The 18,539-nt window shown below is 44.7% G+C and overlaps 1 protein-coding gene across 2 annotated transcripts; it reads right to left on the minus strand.

The window, feature by feature from the left end:
- Positions 1–18,260, minus strand: LOC108058727 (uncharacterized). 2 transcript variants are annotated; one of them, XM_070216658.1, is made up of 8 exons: positions 18,116–18,260; positions 14,592–14,912; positions 14,385–14,511; positions 10,360–10,749; positions 9,184–9,911; positions 8,846–9,121; positions 4,596–6,916; positions 1–777 (listed from the first exon to the last, which is right to left on the minus strand). In XM_070216658.1, exons 2-8 carry the CDS (start codon positions 14,896–14,898, stop codon positions 58–60), a joined length of 4,869 nt encoding a protein of 1,622 aa, XP_070072759.1. In that variant the 5' UTR covers positions 14,899–14,912; positions 18,116–18,260; the 3' UTR covers positions 1–57. The 2 variants fall into 2 exon arrangements, with proteins under 2 accessions (XP_070072759.1, XP_044251604.2); XM_044395669.2 differs by lacking the exons at positions 1–777; positions 18,116–18,260 and adding an exon at positions 16,580–16,688 and having other exon boundaries at positions 3,771–6,916.
- Positions 18,261–18,539: the final 279 nt, after the last annotated feature.

An 18,539-nucleotide genomic window follows, 5' to 3' on the forward strand; every position in this document is an offset into this window, starting at 1 on the left:
TTCGTGCTTTTAAAGTAGAAATAAATAAATAAGTAATCTAGGGCTAATTTGGCATTTCTAGTTACTGGCCGCTGCTGCCACAGTTGTTGTTTCCTCCCTCGCCTCCTTGGAGGATTCAGATCTGGCTGGCACTTCTTCTGTAGATTGCGGAACCTGCAATCTTTCCGGCTGAACCTTCAGATCCTGCTTCAGCCAGGCGTTGTTGAAGTTCCTGATGGGCGTGGGCACCTCTCCGGTGGGCGCCACATCCATATTGACGGCCGGTGGCTGTGGCAGTGGTGGCTCCTCACTGGCCTTGTTATAGATCACCCAGTTGTCCGGTCTGTCCGGTTTCGTCAGTACGGTAATGGGTGCGAAGGCCACGCTGGCCAATTGCTTCAGCCGCTGGGCCTTCAGCCGCGCCTCCGGGTTCCCGTCCACATAGTCGTCCGTCTCGTCGGCGAGAATGTCGTTGCCCAACTGTTTGCCCAGGCTGTCCGGGAAAACGGTGACCTTGCTGTTCGTCACACTCCGGCTGGAGGTGGACAGCATGGGCCTGGGCACCTCGGTCACCTGGTTCGTCTGCGTCCTGTTCTCCAGCATGGGCATTACGTAGTTGTCGTCCAGAGAGGTCACGTTGGATCCGGTCAAGTTCTGAATCGTCGAGTCTCGCATCAGTTGTGGTCTCATGTAGCCGTCCTTGTCGAACTTTTTGGTGGACAATTCGTTGGGGTCCGTCTCCTTTCGGGTCTCCGTGTGGTCCAGGTCGTTGCTAGGTAGGTCCTCGTCGTACAGGTAGTCTATATCTGAATCCTGTTCAGTAGGATGTTCCCGTCTCTGCGTCCGTTTCATTACCCCCTGAACTTCTTAGCTCTACAGGCACATTGTTGATAATCACCCTCCTCTTGGGACCCGATCCCGATCCCTCGGGTCTCCTCACATTTACACTCTTGATGTTGATCGTGATCTTTGGTGATTTGTCCAGTTTGTTGTTAACTCCATTAACAGTCTTTCGAGTGGGCGTGGTCTGTCGGTTATTGTTGTTGGTCTTGTTGTTCGTCACCGTCTTGCGTCTTAGGTCAAGTTTGTCACTAACTTTGCTCGAATTTCCATTGGGAGGACGATGGAAACCGCTGTTCGAGGATGCGCTGATCTCCACCTGTGGTTTCATCGGCTTCACCCGGTTCGAGAAGCCCGCCTTGTCCTCCTTGATGACCTGCACCGAACCCAGCTCCGGCTGCCCAATGGTGAACACCTGATCGGGCACCTGTTGGTTGTGGAAGGGATCCTGCTCCAACCAGGGACTCAGATCGATGGGCGACAGGCTGCCCACGCCGCAGGTCTGTCGCTCGTTGTCCTCGAACTCCGCCGGGATGAAGATGTGCGGCTGCAGGGTGCCACCGCCCACCGTGCGGCAGAGGACCTGGGCCAAGGACACGCGGCGCAGGGAGTGCAGCTGGGCGGGGGTGAAGGAGCTCTCGAAGCCGCCGTTCTCGTACCAAAAGCGATCACCCCGCCTGGCGTTGCTGAACTGCTGGGCGATGATGCAGGCGAAGGTCGGACCCACCAGACCGCCCACCACAGGACGCTCCGCGATGCCGCCCACAAACAGATCGATGTCGTGCACGCTGCGGTAGGCGTGGCCAATACGCTTGGCGGACTCCGGACCCACCACGTTAGCTAAAAAAAAGTTAAGGTCAGGTTAACACAGAAATGAAAATATTGACTAACATACATAATTATTTAATAAATAAAGAAACAAAATATTGAACTTATAAAATAAGATTTCGGATTCTTTTGAAATTTGAAGTCAGAATAGAAATATAACATTATGGTGACGAGCATTAAATTACTAGGAAATCTCATTCGCTTTTCCAAGAACAAAAGATTATCAATTTTCGAAAGTCGAGACTCTTGTTGATCAGAAGCATTTAAAGGGAATTTCCAGAAATTAAGCTCCGGCTATTAATGTCTTTAAATATTCGTAGAACTATAACTAATATTTATATTACATCTGGAATCGATTTGTTTGGGGATTGGTTTTGTAAAAATTGTACCGATAAAACAGAATGGTAAAAATAAAAATACTACCCTTAGCTTTTCAATTGTGACTACAAATTAATTTCTTGTTGTATTATGATGTCCAACAAAATTAACGAAATAAATGAATAATTAGTTATTAAAAATAATTATTAAAAATAAAAAATGTTACGATGATTATAATATTTTGGGATCAGTAAAATATTAAGTCACTAAGAAATCTGATTCATTGTTATACCCTTGCAGAGGGTATTATGATTTCAGTCAGAAGTTTGCAACGCAGTGAAGGAGACGTTTCCGACCCCATAAAGTATATATATTCTTGATCAGCATCACTAGACGAGTCGATCTAGCCATGTCCGTCTGTCCGTCTGTCCGTCTGACCGTCTGACCGTCTGTCCGTCTGTCCGTCTGTCCGTCTGTCTGTTTCTACGCAAACTAGTCTCTCAGTTTTTGAGCTATCGGGATGAAACTTTCCCAAAAGTCTTCTTTCTATTGCAGGTAGTATATATGTCGGAGCCGACCGGATCGGACAACTATATCTTATAGCTCCCATAGGAACAATCGGAAAAAAAAAACTTTAAAAAATTCTAACTTCGGTGTTTTTTGAAATATTACCTTCTACTTTTGGGGATGTTATTTTTTTAATATTTCTGAATTTCGAATTAATTATTTAAAAAATCGGACTACTATATCATATAGCTGCCATAGGAACGATCGGAAAATTAATGGAAAAGTAATAGGAAATAAATTCTAGCTTCTTTGGTTTTTGTTGTATTATCTTCTACTCTAGAATATGACTCTTTTTAAATATTTCCGAATTTCAATTTTAATTTTATCGAAATCGGACGACTATATCATATAGCTGCCATAGGAACGATCGGAAAAGTTACGGCTTTCCGATTTTTAGCTATTTATAGCTGTTTTCCCGCTAAACTAGCGAGTTTTTCCAAAAGTGGTAGAACAAAAGTTTTTTATATCGATGTTATGAACGTCATATCAAATTTTCAGAACTTAAAAAACATATTTTGGACAAGTGGACAAGTGGACAAGTGGACAAACAGAATTAAATTTTCATTTTGGGAAGAAGAAGAAAATCTTATTTTGGCTATAACTTTTGAACGGAGAGTCGGATTTTGACAAATGACCCCTCATTCGACGGGTATTTTCAAAAGGAATACAACTAAAACATTGCGAGGGGGCATTTATCCCCACCGGCCCCAACAGCTCCAAATTTCGAAATTTTCACTTTTTCACTTTCACCGCTCTCTCTCCCAAGCCAATTGATTTTCTTAAAGTCTTGGTATGCAATCCTGTTAGTTTTCGCAATACCTTTCGATAGGTGTATTATTCATTATGATCGGACCATCACAGTAGATTTTCATTTCTTCGTGTATATATAGTAGTCGCCTTCGCACACTCTCCTGGTGCGCTTCGTCACTACATGGACTGCCGTCCATAGTGATATAGCTTATAGAAAGTTTATATTTTTGGCTTATCGGACTCTTGTTAATAGTTGTTAATCATTATCAACAGAATTGTTTAATTTGGCTACATTTTGGGTGTTAATTTCTATTTCCTTATATGCAACACGTATGGTAAAACCCATGGAGTGTTACCCCAAAAAGTCTGGAAGGATACTACTTACTGGATACCTGGCTACAAACAATTTAAGGCACACCGACTCTGCAGTTTACAATGGCCTTTAATTTGTGAAATTTCTTCGACTTTAGTCGATCTACGTTCCAATAGTGAAATTAGAAGTAGAAGCGAGATTCAATCAATTACGAAAATTCAGATTTTAATTCGTGCTTTTAAAGTAGAAATAAATAAATAAGTAATCTAGGGCTAATTTGGCATTTCTAGTTACTGGCCGCTGCTGCCACAGTTGTTGTTTCCTCCCTCGCCTCCTTGGAGGATTCAGATCTGGCTGGCACTTCTTCTGTAGATTGCGGAACCTGCAATCTTTCCGGCTGAACCTTCAGATCCTGCTTCAGCCAGGCGTTGTTGAAGTTCCTGATGGGCGTGGGCACCTCTCCGGTGGGCGCCACATCCATATTGACGGCCGGTGGCTGTGGCAGTGGTGGCTCCTCACTGGCCTTGTTATAGATCACCCAGTTGTCCGGTCTGTCCGGTTTCGTCAGTACGGTAATGGGTGCGAAGGCCACGCTGGCCAATTGCTTCAGCCGCTGGGCCTTCAGCCGCGCCTCCGGGTTCCCGTCCACATAGTCGTCCGTCTCGTCGGCGAGAATGTCGTTGCCCAACTGTTTGCCCAGGCTGTCCGGGAAAACGGTGACCTTGCTGTTCGTCACACTCCGGCTGGAGGTGGACAGCATGGGCCTGGGCACCTCGGTCACCTGGTTCGTCTGCGTCCTGTTCTCCAGCATGGGCATTACGTAGTTGTCGTCCAGTGAGGTCACGTTGGATCCGGTCAAGTTCTGAATCGTCGAGTCTCGCATCAGTTGTGGTCTCATGTAGCCGTCCTTGTCGAACTTTTTGGTTGGGTCCGTCTCTTTTCGGGTCTCCGTGTGGTCCAGGTCATTGCTAGGTAGGTCCTCGTCGTACAGGTAGTCTATATCTGAATCCTGTTCAGTAGGATGACTTTCGTCGGTGGTCAAGTTGGACAATGTCCTGCTCACATAGTCGTAGTCCTGTAGGTACAGTTTGTGCTCTGTCTGGGTCAGTTCGTTGCTGTTGTTGCCCGCTTCCGGTGTCCTAAGTTCCGGTGTCCGTCCGTAAAATGTCTGTTGTGGTCTAGATCCGGAAAATGGCGATTGATTACGGTCAGTGCTCAGTTCTCTGTCGTAGTACAGTTCGCTCTGGGCGGGCACGTAGTCGGGTCTGTAGGAGGATTGCCCCACCAGGCCGTAGGAAGATCCTCCCCCCTGATTGGAAGAAGGTCTCGGATAGGAGCTCACCACCGGACCCAGTTCCGGACTCGGACGTGGTCGTATATTGAAGCTGAAGGTGCTGTCCGCTCCATTGGCAGTGGCTACACCCGAAATGCTGCCAAAGTGACCCGAACTCACTGCGCTGCTGGAGGCGTGCAGAAAACCGGAAGCAGGATTGCCGCCAATCTGAGAACTGCTGGCCACCGGATACGAGAGCACCGAAGGTGGTCGCGGTGAGTAGGAGGAGGAAGAACCCCCTGCGATTATATGTGAATTGCTAATGGGACTGTGGACGACATTATTCTCGAACTGGGGTCGCTCCTTGTGGCTCTGGGAGATGGGCGAAGGAGTGGTGGGCATGGGTCGTCGGTTGCCTAGCGGATTAAAGCCACTCGTGGCGAAGGTCAGGAAGTTCTGGAAGATATTGGGTGCCCGGGTAGTGGTCCGTCTGTCGTCGTTGTCGTTCAAATAGATAATCGTCGGTGGCTTGGTCCTTACACCCTGACTGCTAATCTCGGAGAGCGGCTGATGGTAGCCATAGCTGGGCAGTGGAATGGGCGTGGTGCTGGCATAGTCCACGTAGTGCGGTGCGTAGTTCGAGTCGTAGTACGGTTTGTGGGCAGTCGTGTATTCAGCGTAGTCAGTCGTCGAGGGTCGTGATCCCGGACTCTTGTTCGTCTGTCTTATGTTTATCTCGATCTCGTACTGGTCGGCGTTCGGTCCGTTGACCACCACCTTCTGGGGTCTTTCATAGAGCGGTCTGTTCTGGTACTGTCTAAGTTCCACCCCCCTTTTCGTGGGCTTACTGATCTTGGGTGCCTTGGTCTGTCGCGTGGATCGTTCCAAGCTGACTGTGGAGCTAGTCTGGAAATGCTTTATCCCAAAGGTTTTATTGCCTTGAAGGTGTAGTAGTCGCGAGTCCTCTGTCTTTGTGTCCTTCGGGGGTCCAAGCTCTCTGGCGTCACGTCTTTCAGTTTTGGGTTGTTCTGTTGACTGTCTTTCGTTCTGGTCAACTGTCGTCGTCTTTGAGTCAGTTTCAGTTTGGTTCAGTTCTGTCTTAATTATCTTTAAAGGGTCATCCCTGTTGGCTCTAACTTCTACCACTTCCTCAATGTCCATTTCTTCGTCCTCGTTGAAATCGTCCTGGATTTCAGTTCCTGTTCCCGTCTCTGCGTCCGTTTCATTACCCCCTGAACTTCTTAGCTCTACAGGCACATTGTTGATAATCACCCTCCTCTTGGGACCCGATCCCTCGGGTCTCCTCACATTTACACTCTTGATATTGATCGTGATCTTTGGTGATTTGTCCAGTTTGTTGTTGACTCCATTAACAGTCTTTCGAGGGGGCGTGGTCTGTCGGTTATTGTTGTTCGTCTTGTTGTTCGTCACCGTCTTGCGTCTTAGGTCAAGTTTGTCACTAACTTTGCTCGAATTTCCATTGGGAGGTCGATGGAAACCGCTGTTCGAGGATGCGCTAATCTCCACCTGTGGTTTCATCGGCTTCACCCGGTTCGAGAAGCCCGCCTTGTCCTCCTTGATGACCTGCACGGAACCCAATTCCGGTTGCCCGATGGTGAACACCTGATCGGGCACCTGTTGGTTGTGAAAGGGATCCTGCTCCAACCAGGGACTCAGATCGATGGGCGACAGGCTGCCCACGCCGCAGGTCTGTCGCTCGTTGTCCTCGAACTCCGCCGGGATGAAGATGTGCGGCTGCAGGGTGCCACCGCCCACCGTGCGGCAGAGGACCTGGGCCAAGGACACGCGGCGCAGGGAGTGCAGTTGGGCGGGGGTGAAGGAGCTCTCGAAGCCGCCGTTCTCGTACCAAAAGCGATCTCCCCGCCTGGCGTTACTGAACTGCTGGGCGATGATGCAGGCGAAGGTCGGACCCACCAGACCGCCCACCACAGGACGCTCCGCGATGCCGCCCACAAACAGATCGATGTCGTGCACGCTGCGGTAGGCGTGGCCAATACGCTTGGCGGACTCCGGACCCACCACGTTAGCTAAAAAATGTAAGGGTCATGTTAATACAAAAATTGAAATATACACCAACATACATAAATATTTAATAAATATAAAAACAAAACATTGAACTTATTAAAAAAATTTCGATTTCTTATCATTTCAAGAAATCTTACTCGAATTTCCAAGAACCGAAGATTATCATTTTTCGAAAGTCAAGAACCCATTTTATGGCTCCTCGCACTTTTGTAGATGTTTAACACAATCAATATAATTATTTTTTTTTGGGAATTTCCAAAAATTAGACGTCTGCCTTTTATGTCTTTAAATATTTTTAGAATACTAATTCTGAAAACGATTTGTTTGGGGATACGTGGTCTGATTTTCCTATAAAACTGGCGCAACATCTAAACTCAGTTCATTGAATTCTTTTGGCTTCAGTAGTACAATACAGTTTCATTATGCTAAAATTTGCATTTTTATTTTTGTGTCCACTCGTTGCTTACAACACATACGTGCTAGCGGACTACCAGGAACCTTTCCCTTTCAATGATCCTTCGGAAGAGTTGGAAGAATTATATGACGACATGCATTTCGGATTCTTCAATGGAAAACAATTTTATGTTGAAGAGCAAAAATATCTGAGTTGGCGGTTAGCTTCTACATTCTGTCAAAATTTTAACGGTAGTCTAATGAGTTTTGAAAATGCTGCTGATGTGAGGACCTTCCATAATAACCATCTCTGCGATAAGACTACGTACTGGGTAGCTGGCAAGCGATCTATTCGGCGCGGAGGAAAATTACAGGAAAGACGATGCAATATAATTGAAAACGGCCTAAAGTCTTCGGTTCCATGTGACGAAGACTATCATTTTATTTGTGAATGGAAAAAATAAAAATACTACCCATTTCAGTTGTTACCACAATGTAACATTTTGTTGTATTAGGATATTTGTACAAAAGCAATGAAATAAATTAATAATCATATAAAATCACAAGTTTTTAAAACTTTTGCGATGTTTATATTTTTTTGGGATTAGAAAAGTATTTACTCATTAAAAAATTTGATTCAACTAAAGAATGTAGTTTTAAGAAATTTTAAATTTTTTGGCTTATCAGTCGCTTGTTAATTGTTGATCATTTTTATCAGAAACATATGGTGGTGACTCAGAAATCTCTTCGGGTAAAATTCGGGTGGAATGTACGTAAGAAAATTAACAAATTTTAATAAAACTTCGTAGAATTGAGCATTGCTTTTTGATGGTTTTTAAAATGACTACAATTTTATTTATAAATAGCGGTCAGGGGAAACTACGTAATTTTTGAAGAATTTTTTTTAAAGAAAATACTCGCTTTGCATATAAATTGAGCACACAACTTTGAATCAGTTCATTGTATTTTTTCTGTTTCTATTGTACGGTTTCAATATGTTGAACTTAGCATGTTCAGTTATATGTGTCCTCGTTGTGTGCAACACGTATGTCCTGGCCAAACCCCTGGAATGTTGGACGTCCACCTCACCGAAGGATTTTTCGGTTGAGTCGCACAACAAACTGGAGTTGAAGCCGTTCAATGGACAACTACTTTTTATTGAGAAACGCTTGGTGATGGATTATAATCTAGCTTCAGCGACCTGTCTTCAAAATGGTGCTAAACTAATGAAAGATTTCAACAAAAAGAATGTGACCACGTTCTATAAAAGACTCGAGAAAGATACTCGGTACTGGATATCTGGTTACAGGAAATTTAAGGGATACCGACTGTGCAATTCAGTTTATAACGGCCAAACGTCTTTGGTTCTGTGTAATGAAAAGTTACATTTCATTTGTGAAATAAACTCCTTGTATTATGATAGTTAAACAAAATAAACGAAGCAAAAAAATGGCAGTGAAGGAAATAATATTTATGAAAATTCCAATTAGGAATAGGATTTTCATTTAAGAAATGATTAAAACTTGGTCGCTACTTACCAAAATCATCCCAGCTGAGGATGGGGCTGAGACCACAGGGCACTCGCCAGGCGCTGTAAGGAGCAATCCCATGATCCCGGCCCCTCTGAATGTTTATGGCAGCCAGATCCAAGCCAAAGGGAAAGCCGGGAGTTTGGAAAAGGTGATTGGTCAGCTCGGGGGTGATGAACTCATCCCGCTTCAGAGCCCGCTGGGAGGCCAGTCCACGCAGAAGGCGATGCAAAGAACCCGCCGAGCCAATATCACCACGCTGGAACTCCTCATGCAGACTGACATCTTAAAAAGACAATTAAGATTATTATTTGCAATCAGTGATCAGAAACTCTCCCCAAACTTACTATTATTAATCACATTGTGGTGACGATCGCATCGCGTGTAGGAGTTCTGTACCAGCGAGTGGCCAAACCGAAAGGCAGCAGCTGCGAAGGCGTTGGCCACCGTGGGATTCACCTTGGAGCTGTACCGCTCGTAGTAGCCCGAGGGCATCAGTTCCAGGTCGAAGAGCTTGGCCACCTCCCTGCCCAGGATGACGGGCAGGAACTCCCGGAAGGTGATGTGCTGGAACATGGCGCCCACAATCCGCCGCGTCTCCTGGTAGACCTTCTCATCGCTCCAATGGGGATTCAGTTCGCTCAACTCCAGGGCAATCCGGTTGTGTTCGCCCACCCAAACGTGGTGCATGGCCAGCAGTCCCGGCTGCTCTCCACTCCTTCCGTCTCCCGATCGAATGCACTTGGTGGCAATGGCCCCGCGTTGGCACACATCCTCGGCGGGATCCCCGCGTCCATAGACGAGCAGGCCGTGCCGGAAGACCCTGGCCGTGTCCGAGGACTTGGCGCTGTTCGAGTAGATGGGCGAGGCGTCGATGTAGGAGGTCACCTGGTTGGTCTGCTCCCGCCAGGACAGCACGCAGTCGCGTCTCTGGGCAGGAGCCGATCGCAGGAACTCCAGGCAGCGCACCTTGAGGGGCGCCAACCACGGGTCGTCCAGTGGCACTTTGATGGGAAAGCAGGCGGGGTGGAAGTCCTTGCCGCCACAGCAACTGGGTATGGAACCATTAATGGAGCTGTAAATAGGGTAAAAAGTTATTATAAACTATGGGAAATAGATTTAAAAATATTTTAAGATACCAAATGAATGCTCTAGAACTAGAAGATAAAGTTATAATTTCAACTGAAAGGTTCTTTTTCGTTTGAGATGGTGATTTTAAATAAATGCAATTTTTAGTTATTATGAACTATGGGTAATACATAGAACTAGAAGATAAAATTTTAATTTCAATTGAAAGGTTCATTATCGATTGAGATGGTGATTTTAAATAAATGCAATTTTTAGGGAGGTTTAAAAATTGTAGCATTTTTATACTTTAAAGTGGAGAAATTTGTAAGTTATAACTTAAGTTTACATTATTGTTATCGGCTATAATGGTGTTATTAATTTTTCTAAAACAAATACTTAAAATAATGCTTAATTTCTAAACCCTTAATTAATTAATAGATAGCAATAACACTTACCGCGGCTGAGCCGTGGAGGTCATGTCGTGGTCGAGCATCTGACCCCACTGGGCGATCATGAGGGTGAGCGGGGCTTCTCCCTCGCGGGCTCCATGAACCAGGAGGCTGACGAACCGTGAAGAGGACAGGGTGCTACCATCTGCCGAGCTCCGGACAGTGTCCACGCCATCGCCATACTCCGGCGGCAGGAAGCGGTTGAAGGGCATCTGGGCGGCTCCCCACCTGGGCCGCCGTTTGTTGTTGCACGTGCCGTCGTGGGTGCGGTACCGCTCCGAGGCGGGCATGCAGGGCGGCGGATCCCGCGGCGGACAGAGGCCCTCCAGGGCGGTACGTCGCAGGGAGATTCGCTGCGTGTGCGATTGGCGGGCCAGTTCATCGATGTGCTGGAAGCTGCCGAAGAGCAAAGAGATCGAGGCGGATGGCTGAAGTGGCGGTGGTGGTGGGCAGTGGGATGACGGTGCCAGGACCTCCCAGGACCATCATCCCGCCACCGAGTGAGGACGACCAAACGACATGGCTGCGCTCAAATTTCGTGATCGAGTGCCGACTGCTCGGGCCGCCGGCTTCTATTTATAAAACGCTCGACTGCGAAGTCGCTGGAAACGAGTTCGCTTCGCCACTCGGTGGCTGGTGGTGGTGACTCCAAATGGGATCCACCATCGAAACCGAATTAAGCCCACTGCCGCTGTGCGAGATTGAGGCGGGAAAACGCATAAGAAATCGCTGAGCAGCCGCTGGCTTAATTTACCCGCTTTTGCTTTTCATTTGCCGCGTTTATTAGCAACTCTTTTTTCGTCAATTTTCATTTCGTTTAAATCCCAAGGGGTATAATGACTTGGTCATGAAACATGCCCGCTTTTGATGAGTGTAATGTGCGTTTATGAGTAGGCAGAAGTCGCCGATATAGGGTCACTTTTAATGATTCTTTTCGTTTACTGAATGGTTTATGCTCGAAAAGCTTTACTAACTTTATGGCTTCTCAAGAAATGCATTGTTTATGGTCTTCTCAAACCTAATGACTAATTCAGTTTTAAGATAATGTTTTACTTTTTAAATTATTACACTTTAGAAAATGAAACTTTACTTGAAATAAATATGGGGGATATCATTATCATTTGTGTGGCCTAAATTATAATAATCTATTACATCAAAACATTTATTTTGTGCTCATTTTCTAAAGTCTGCAAAACAGTCTGGATTTATATTCTCTAAAATTCAGTCTCCTTAAAAATTTTATTAGATTGCATGACAATTTCAACTACAATACAAACTTGCAAAAAAACATTAAACATTTTTGAATTTTAATGGATACAAAAAAACTATAATTTTGATTTTCAATGCGCAGGTAAATTTGAGCTGACGCTAAATTTGCCGTTTTAATTGCATTTAATTAGTGCTTGCTTTTTCTCTTCCCACCAATACCAATCGATCTTAGTTGAGAAGACGGCATCGACGTTTCTACTTTCTCTTGGCCAGATCACATGAGTTGGCCAACTCGACTTCCTGTCTGGCATATAATTTCCTGCGATCTTGCGATCAATCTTCTAGGAGTTTTCACTTTTCTACACACGAATATTGCAGTAAATGCCTGGCCATGATTGAATGCCATTTTCGATGGTCGCCAAGGGGATGCGCAAGTGTATAATCGTTTCGGCACGTTTTTCCAGTTTTCCAGCTTGTCGTCAGCTTTTCAGCAGGTGAAAGTGGAAAAACATATTTTCCCAGGCTTTGTTGGGTTGTCAATGCTCTGCACAATTTTCGTATTAAGCATTGTTTTATTCGAAAGAAAAGCCCATTAAAGGTGCAACCGCCCTTTGCCTTGAGTTCACGCGGCGTATACGCAATCTCGACGCAAAGCGCAGCCGCAACGTAGGTTTGCTTTTTGTCTTTCAGCAGCGTCGTGAGTTCAATGCCCTCTTGAAAAACAGCAGAGAAAAAAAGCACAATACCAAACTTTCGTATGACTCGGGGAGCTTGGGGCCGAATTGGCTGGTAGAAAACGAAAGTCGCCTCATGTTTGTGTTTCAGTTTTCGGTTTTTTTATTTCTTTGCGAGCGTATCAGTTGTACCGCCGCTGCCTCAGTCGACGTCGCCGTCGCTGTCGGCGTCGCAGCAGCTGAAGCTTTGCCTTTCCCTGTCTTTTTTTGTTGCCGTTTGTCAGACGTCTTGATGTAATCAAATTGCGAATTCCGAATCTGAAGCTGAAGTGGAAGCTCCCCAGATGCGCGGTTATATGCGTACACTTACGAGTATGTGATATTTTTCTAACGCTGTCGCTTTCTTTGGCTTCTAATTTGGCTAAATGCTGCTTTTGGCACCATTAACGAGCCCCATCGGCAACGATCATCATCAGTCGACGGCATTTGTTGATATTTAATTAAACCAAACATGTTGGCCATTTCGTAATTTGATTGTGGACATCGAGTGAACCGAAAGAGCATTTTCCATTAATGGCCATCATCATCAGCATCTTTTGTCTGGCAATTGTCTGTTCGGTCAGTTTGGGGACGATGTTGTCTTGTGTCGCCCCATTGATTGCAATTACATAAATGCGATTTCGGGCAGCTTTGCATTCGACGCGGTCAGAGCTCATTGCACCTGAGTCGAATTCACCTGAGTTGGGTAAATTGCCTTTTCGGCTGCCGGCTGCCCCGGGTGAAAGTTCTCAGCCCCGACGCGTTTTTCTGTGTGTGTGGAAAATCGCATGGATTTTCACAGTTTGTGAAAAGTGAAAACTCTGGCAGCGGTAAAACTGGAAAAACTGCAAACAATCGGCGATGAAAACGGAGATGGAAATGTAGTTGGAGTTGAAGCTGGTGGCGTCTGCCATTTCCGTTGCCCGGCAAAAGAGGTCGTTTAACCCGGGCCTCTTTTATTTGCTATAACCAATCCACACACTCGAAAAAAACCACCTCTTTATTGGCCGAATATTCCTTTTAAATCTTTTTAAAATGCGCCTAGAAGTATGCTTTAAAATATTGTAGTATTCTTTTAGGCACCTTTGTAATTGATTTAAAAACTCGTGAATTTGGAATCCATAAAGAAATTTTCTTTCCGTGCTCTTAATATGGTCGGATATGGTATTGAGTTTGGATTTGGGATTCGAATTGAAATCGGCGTTGGTGTCTTGGTCTTGTCTGCCAATTATGCGGCATTTCAATGTCAAAGTGAAAGTTGACTCTTAGTCATGAGCAATCGCAGTTGGACTCCCATCGTTTTTGGCTACGATTCGATATTTGCAAGGGGGCGCTCTCCGGGGGAGTCACTTCCACTTGAGCCAACTTCCAGGCCATTCGGATTCCCAGCTCCAACTCATTAGCTCTGCTGCCGCCGAAGCTGCTGCCATGGATGCCGTAGAACTCGTTAATCAAGCGAGAAAGTTGCCGGCGGTAATTGTGGAGTGCAAGGGGGGCACTCAGAGGGTGGGGTAGGTATCCTCAACTCAATAATATTGCTTACTTTTTTGCCTTTGTCTTTTCCGTTACTTGTTTGGTTTTTTTGTGCATAGTTGTTGCTATTTTTGCATTAGATTGCCTGGGGTCAGAAACTCGAGAGTGGCCATGCCCACTCATCGTGGGTGCTCAGGGGCCGAGGGGTGCTTTCTTTGTAAGCAAAGTTGGTAAATCATTTTTCCACGAATCTCAGAAACTCACCACATCAATCAATATTTGTTTACGGAGAGTGTCATTCAAAGAAATAGATATGAATCCTAATTTACCCAATAGAAAAGGGATAGTAGTTTTCAGGCCTAACTTATTTTATGACTTACAAAATAACTGAATTTATGATTATTTATTTATTTTAGGGTATTACATGGGTCTATCTTAATAAAGATTACTTTTCAGCCCACCCACGAACCCACTTTGATTTTTAATCATGCTCATCGCTTTTGCCAATAACTTTTTTCATATGTCATAGCCACATATTTGCGGCTGATGAACTTATGGCCCGCCACAGTCCGCATATACATATCAACATATCAGCATATCCACTTCCACCTCCACAAATAAACCCCTGGAACTTACTTTTTGCGAAAGGCCTTGGCTGCTGCGATGGTGGCATAGGCGGCCATCTCCCGGCGCTCCGAGTCCGCGGTGGGGGCATTGAAGCGGGAAAGCATCGCTGCCGGATGGTTGTCCTGCAGGGTTTGGCCTTTAGCGGGGTATTCCGAGGATTTCGAGGATTTGATTCAGGGTTAGGAACGAGTAGCAGTATGTGGCACCAGTACCCACCATTGCGCAGCATCTCCGGCTGAATGCGGCCGTACAGCTCGGCCATGGCATCGAGTCCCTGCCGCACACTCTGCTGCAAGGCCACATCCATCAGGGTGGGACGCCGCGAGCGTCCATTCCGCGTCCTTTGGAATGCCGCCTTGGCCTCCAGTTCAGGGTGCAGCTGCTCCTCCTCCTCCTGTCCGTCCTGTCCGCGGGCCAGCGGGATCAGCGGACGTGGCAGCTCCTGGGTGGGCGGTTTGCCGCTGGCATTTTCCAAGTGCACCAGCAGGAGCAGCAACGCCACCAGAAGTGATGGCTGCAACATTCCAGCGGCGACTTCTGGAATGGTTTATTCGCTGTCAAGTTCAGTGCGAGCAGAGGTTTGCGGTTTCCCAAGGAATCCATGGGAAGGCGCAGTAAATCATTGGATTCCTTAAGGTTGAAAACTCGAATATTATCATAGAGTTTCGAAGGCTTAGCCTTCTTAAATTAAATAATATTTTTATTTCCATCCTATTTATTTCCTATGTTCCTAGAAATACTCCGATTTAAATCTAACTTTTAATATAAACACCTATGATGTATTTATTTCAAATATCCATTATAATTTGAAACCATAAGTGACAGAAGAATAAACAGTTTCTTCTTAGTGAATAAGTTAATGGGTTGCCTATTGTTTGGGTCCTCATAAAAACACAAATCGCTTAATCTGCCCCTGGGGTGTAAAAATTGCAAGGCAAAAAAAAAGCGTTTGGACCCGATAAGGGGCGAATTAAACATAATTATCAATAACGTTACGTCGCTTTGGGTCGCCAATATCGATGCATAATTGCTGCTGTTGCTTCTTTCGCGATTTAAGCGATGCGATTACATCAGCAACATCAACTACGAACGCATAACAACCAAAACGGCAAAAACAGCGACAGCGAAAAGCTTGCTATTATTTAATTTAGCCTTTTTTAAGCTGCCCACGGCTAATTACAATCATAAAAAATTAACTTCAACTGCAACTTATTATCGCCTAACCATATTATTCTCTTTTCCTGTGCTTTTTTGTTGTTTTTACTCTGTACTTTTTCTGCAGCTTTATTTATTTATTTTTGTTTTGGCCGAGTGATTTTAGCACTTGTTGTTTTTTTAATACCCTTTTTAGCCTAGAGTTGATTGATTTAATCAAGTGTTTACATTTGAATAAAGATTTTTATTTTACGACTCAAACTAAAATCAAGAGGATTTATTTTGCAAATTATTAGGTCACTAGTTGTTGATTAGAACTAAGCAAAATCAATAAAAATGTGTAGTTAAACTTAGTTAATTTTTGACTACAGCGTATTAAAAGTTAATCACTTTATTTGTTCATGCTTTGATTCCCTCTTTCTTCGCCTATTTAGTTGGTTTTACTTTACTTTACTTATTTGGTTGCAATGCGGAGTACTTTATATGCTTCAATGACCGCATAACAGGCGTCAAGATTGCCAGTGGTCTATGTAATAAATTTTTTATAGCGGGTAACTGCTACCCACAATTTTTACAATGCCTTAGCACGTCCACTAATGTTAATGGGCTGACCAGATGGGCAACAGAATGAGGTATTTTTGAAAATATTGCAGTGGTTCTCAAAAATACTCAAAAATTGAAATGCACAGAATGTGATCTTAACCCATGATATTTTTCCCAAAGAAAAATACCCACATCCACTGGCCCACAGGCACAGCATTTAATTTTGCAAAAATTATGCAACTAGGCCTAAGTCTTTTGGCTTGCGTAAGGCCTATTCTCTCTTCCTCGTTCAAGGGTCCACACCTCCAAAGCCACCTACATATAATGTTAGCCGCCAGGAAATCGCGGGCCTAGCGTAGAGAAATTTTACAGACCACCGGCTTTGGCTGCTTTCGGCTATACGAGTAACTTCAAGACACGCTCACTTAGTCAACTGTGGCGCTCCGGCCATTAATAATAATCAATTTGTTGGATGATCTTTTGCGCAAAAACGGAAATTGATTTACCCCAAGTGCGGTGCGCAATTTGTAGTTCGTAATTGCCGTGATTAACACCTGCCTCAATTAGCCGGGGACTTTCACGAGCAGTTCGTTTAATCAGTTCTGGGTTTTTCTCTTGCTTATTTGGTTTTTTGGTTTTCTGGGTGTGTGGCCGCTCCTATATTCCTGGGGGCGACTCCTGGCAATGTTTTTTTTATATTTTCGGATCCGCCGCACAACACACACCGAAAAGAAACTTTTTCGCGTTTGTATCTGGGATCGTCGTAAACCGAACTAAATCGATTCTCACCTCACGGCTGCCATTAGAAGCCAAAGAAACACAGACGCCGAGCCGCAAAGCCCGAGACATGCCACAGCTTCACCAAAAAAAAAAAAAAAAACGTATGTAAAAAGAGTAAAAAACCGACTCGGAGATAAAAAAAAAATGAAAAAGCACCCAAGTCTTCCAGGCAAGCGACCAGTTCTCCGCTGGCTTTCATTCACTGTCCGCGTAGTAGCAGTCTTTTATTTCCAGCATCAGCTCGAACACCCCGCCCCATCATCCCGTGAGCTTCTACTTTTAAATATTTATTATTTATTTTCAACTGGCCGGCGCTTATCGCCTCCGTCTCCGCCGTCGTCGCCTCTTTCCGTATTCAAATCGAAACGAAAGAGATAAAATGCCTTGCGGCTGCATAAAGTTCCCATTAAAGCAGAAACATAAGAAATGTCTCACTATGCGCCGATCGCCATTCATCCGCTCCACTGTCCACTGGCCACTCCACCAAGAAAGACCATTCAGATTGAGGCATCGGCAGCGGCAGCGGAATCCAACCAGCTCCACATCCACGTCAATCCATCGCCGCAGCCGGTTCATCAAAAGATGCCCAGCTGGATGCTTTGCTTAGCTGGTCAGCAGACCAACAGACCGACAGACCGCTTCCCCTTCCACGGACCGCTCCGCTGGCTTATCGCCCGCCGCCATCGAACTGCTTTCAATTAGAAGAGAAAGTTCTTGCCACAAGCACAGGCGCATGCAAGAAAAAGTGAAAAAAGCACACTCGAAAAATAAAAATAATCAACAAAGAAATGTTGTTACCGGCGGGCGAGAGATGCTTTTACTCTTAGCCACGTTTGGGATCGGGGGCCAGCCATTAAAAATTGCACCTCGCAAATTAAGCAGTTGATGTATCACCCCGGCAAGTGACAACAATAACAATCGCCTCCCGGCCCTGAGATGGAAATCGGGCAAAACTATACCTAGCTGGACTGAACGGAACTGAACTGAACTGAACAAAAAGCAGAATATGCATAGAAAACAAATGACATCAGCAATGCAAAATGTCTTAAAATAGAAATGGAAATAGAAATAGTGCCGTTGGCAAAGAGTTTTGACATCGATAGTCGAGTGTCTCGAGGGATACATATATAGATCTCAGTACACTAAGGAATTTGATTGAAGTGTAAGAGATGTTGGTTTGGTAACCAATTTTTAGGATAGAAATAACCAATAACTTAAGATAACAAAATACCCCAAATCACATTTAGAAATACATTGCCTACTTTTAGGTCCATAGAAAAGTCAATTTTCAGTATCTTGTAATCCCAAAATATTTTCCAATGATTATAACAATTGGGCTTCGCTGTTGTTTTGTTATTTTCGGGTTGATTGTGGGCGTATCTGAAATTATAAAGAAAATGTATCTGCGTGGGCATTCAAAGAGTCCGATAAATACGCATCTTTAGTTCTTATACTTCCCGGAAAGCAGCCGTTAATTTAAATAATAAGAATTAGCAAGGGAAGACTATAATAATTATAGAAAAATTAGCAAAAAAGTTATTTATTTCTCTCAACTAAGAAGTATAAATTCCAAAGCGCTTACTCATGAGTGTGAAATTCCCTCATACTTTGGACTAATGCCCGGATTCTCGTCGCCTCTGTAGAATGCTTTTAGCTGCACTTACACGTAATGTTATCAGATCGGAA

Source organism: Drosophila takahashii, chromosome 3R (genome assembly GCF_030179915.1).
Source record: "Drosophila takahashii strain IR98-3 E-12201 chromosome 3R, DtakHiC1v2, whole genome shotgun sequence".
Classification (NCBI taxonomy): Eukaryota; Metazoa; Arthropoda; class Insecta; order Diptera; family Drosophilidae; genus Drosophila; species Drosophila takahashii.

What these genes read in the sequence shown, in the direction of transcription:
- LOC108058727 (XM_070216658.1), bottom strand. Translation starts at nt 14,898, where the DNA reads ATGTTGCAGCCATCACTTCTGGTGGCGTTGCTGCTCCTGCTGGTGCAC. An exon ending in ACCTCCACGGCTCAGCCGCG is followed by an intron (nt 9,912 to 10,359) that starts GTAAGTGTTATT and finishes CCCTATTTACAG; the next exon opens with CTCCATTAATGGTTCCATAC. An exon ending in CCTCAGCTGGGATGATTTTG is followed by an intron (nt 6,917 to 8,845) that starts GTAAGTAGCGAC and finishes TACATTTTTTAG; the next exon opens with CTAACGTGGTGGGTCCGGAG.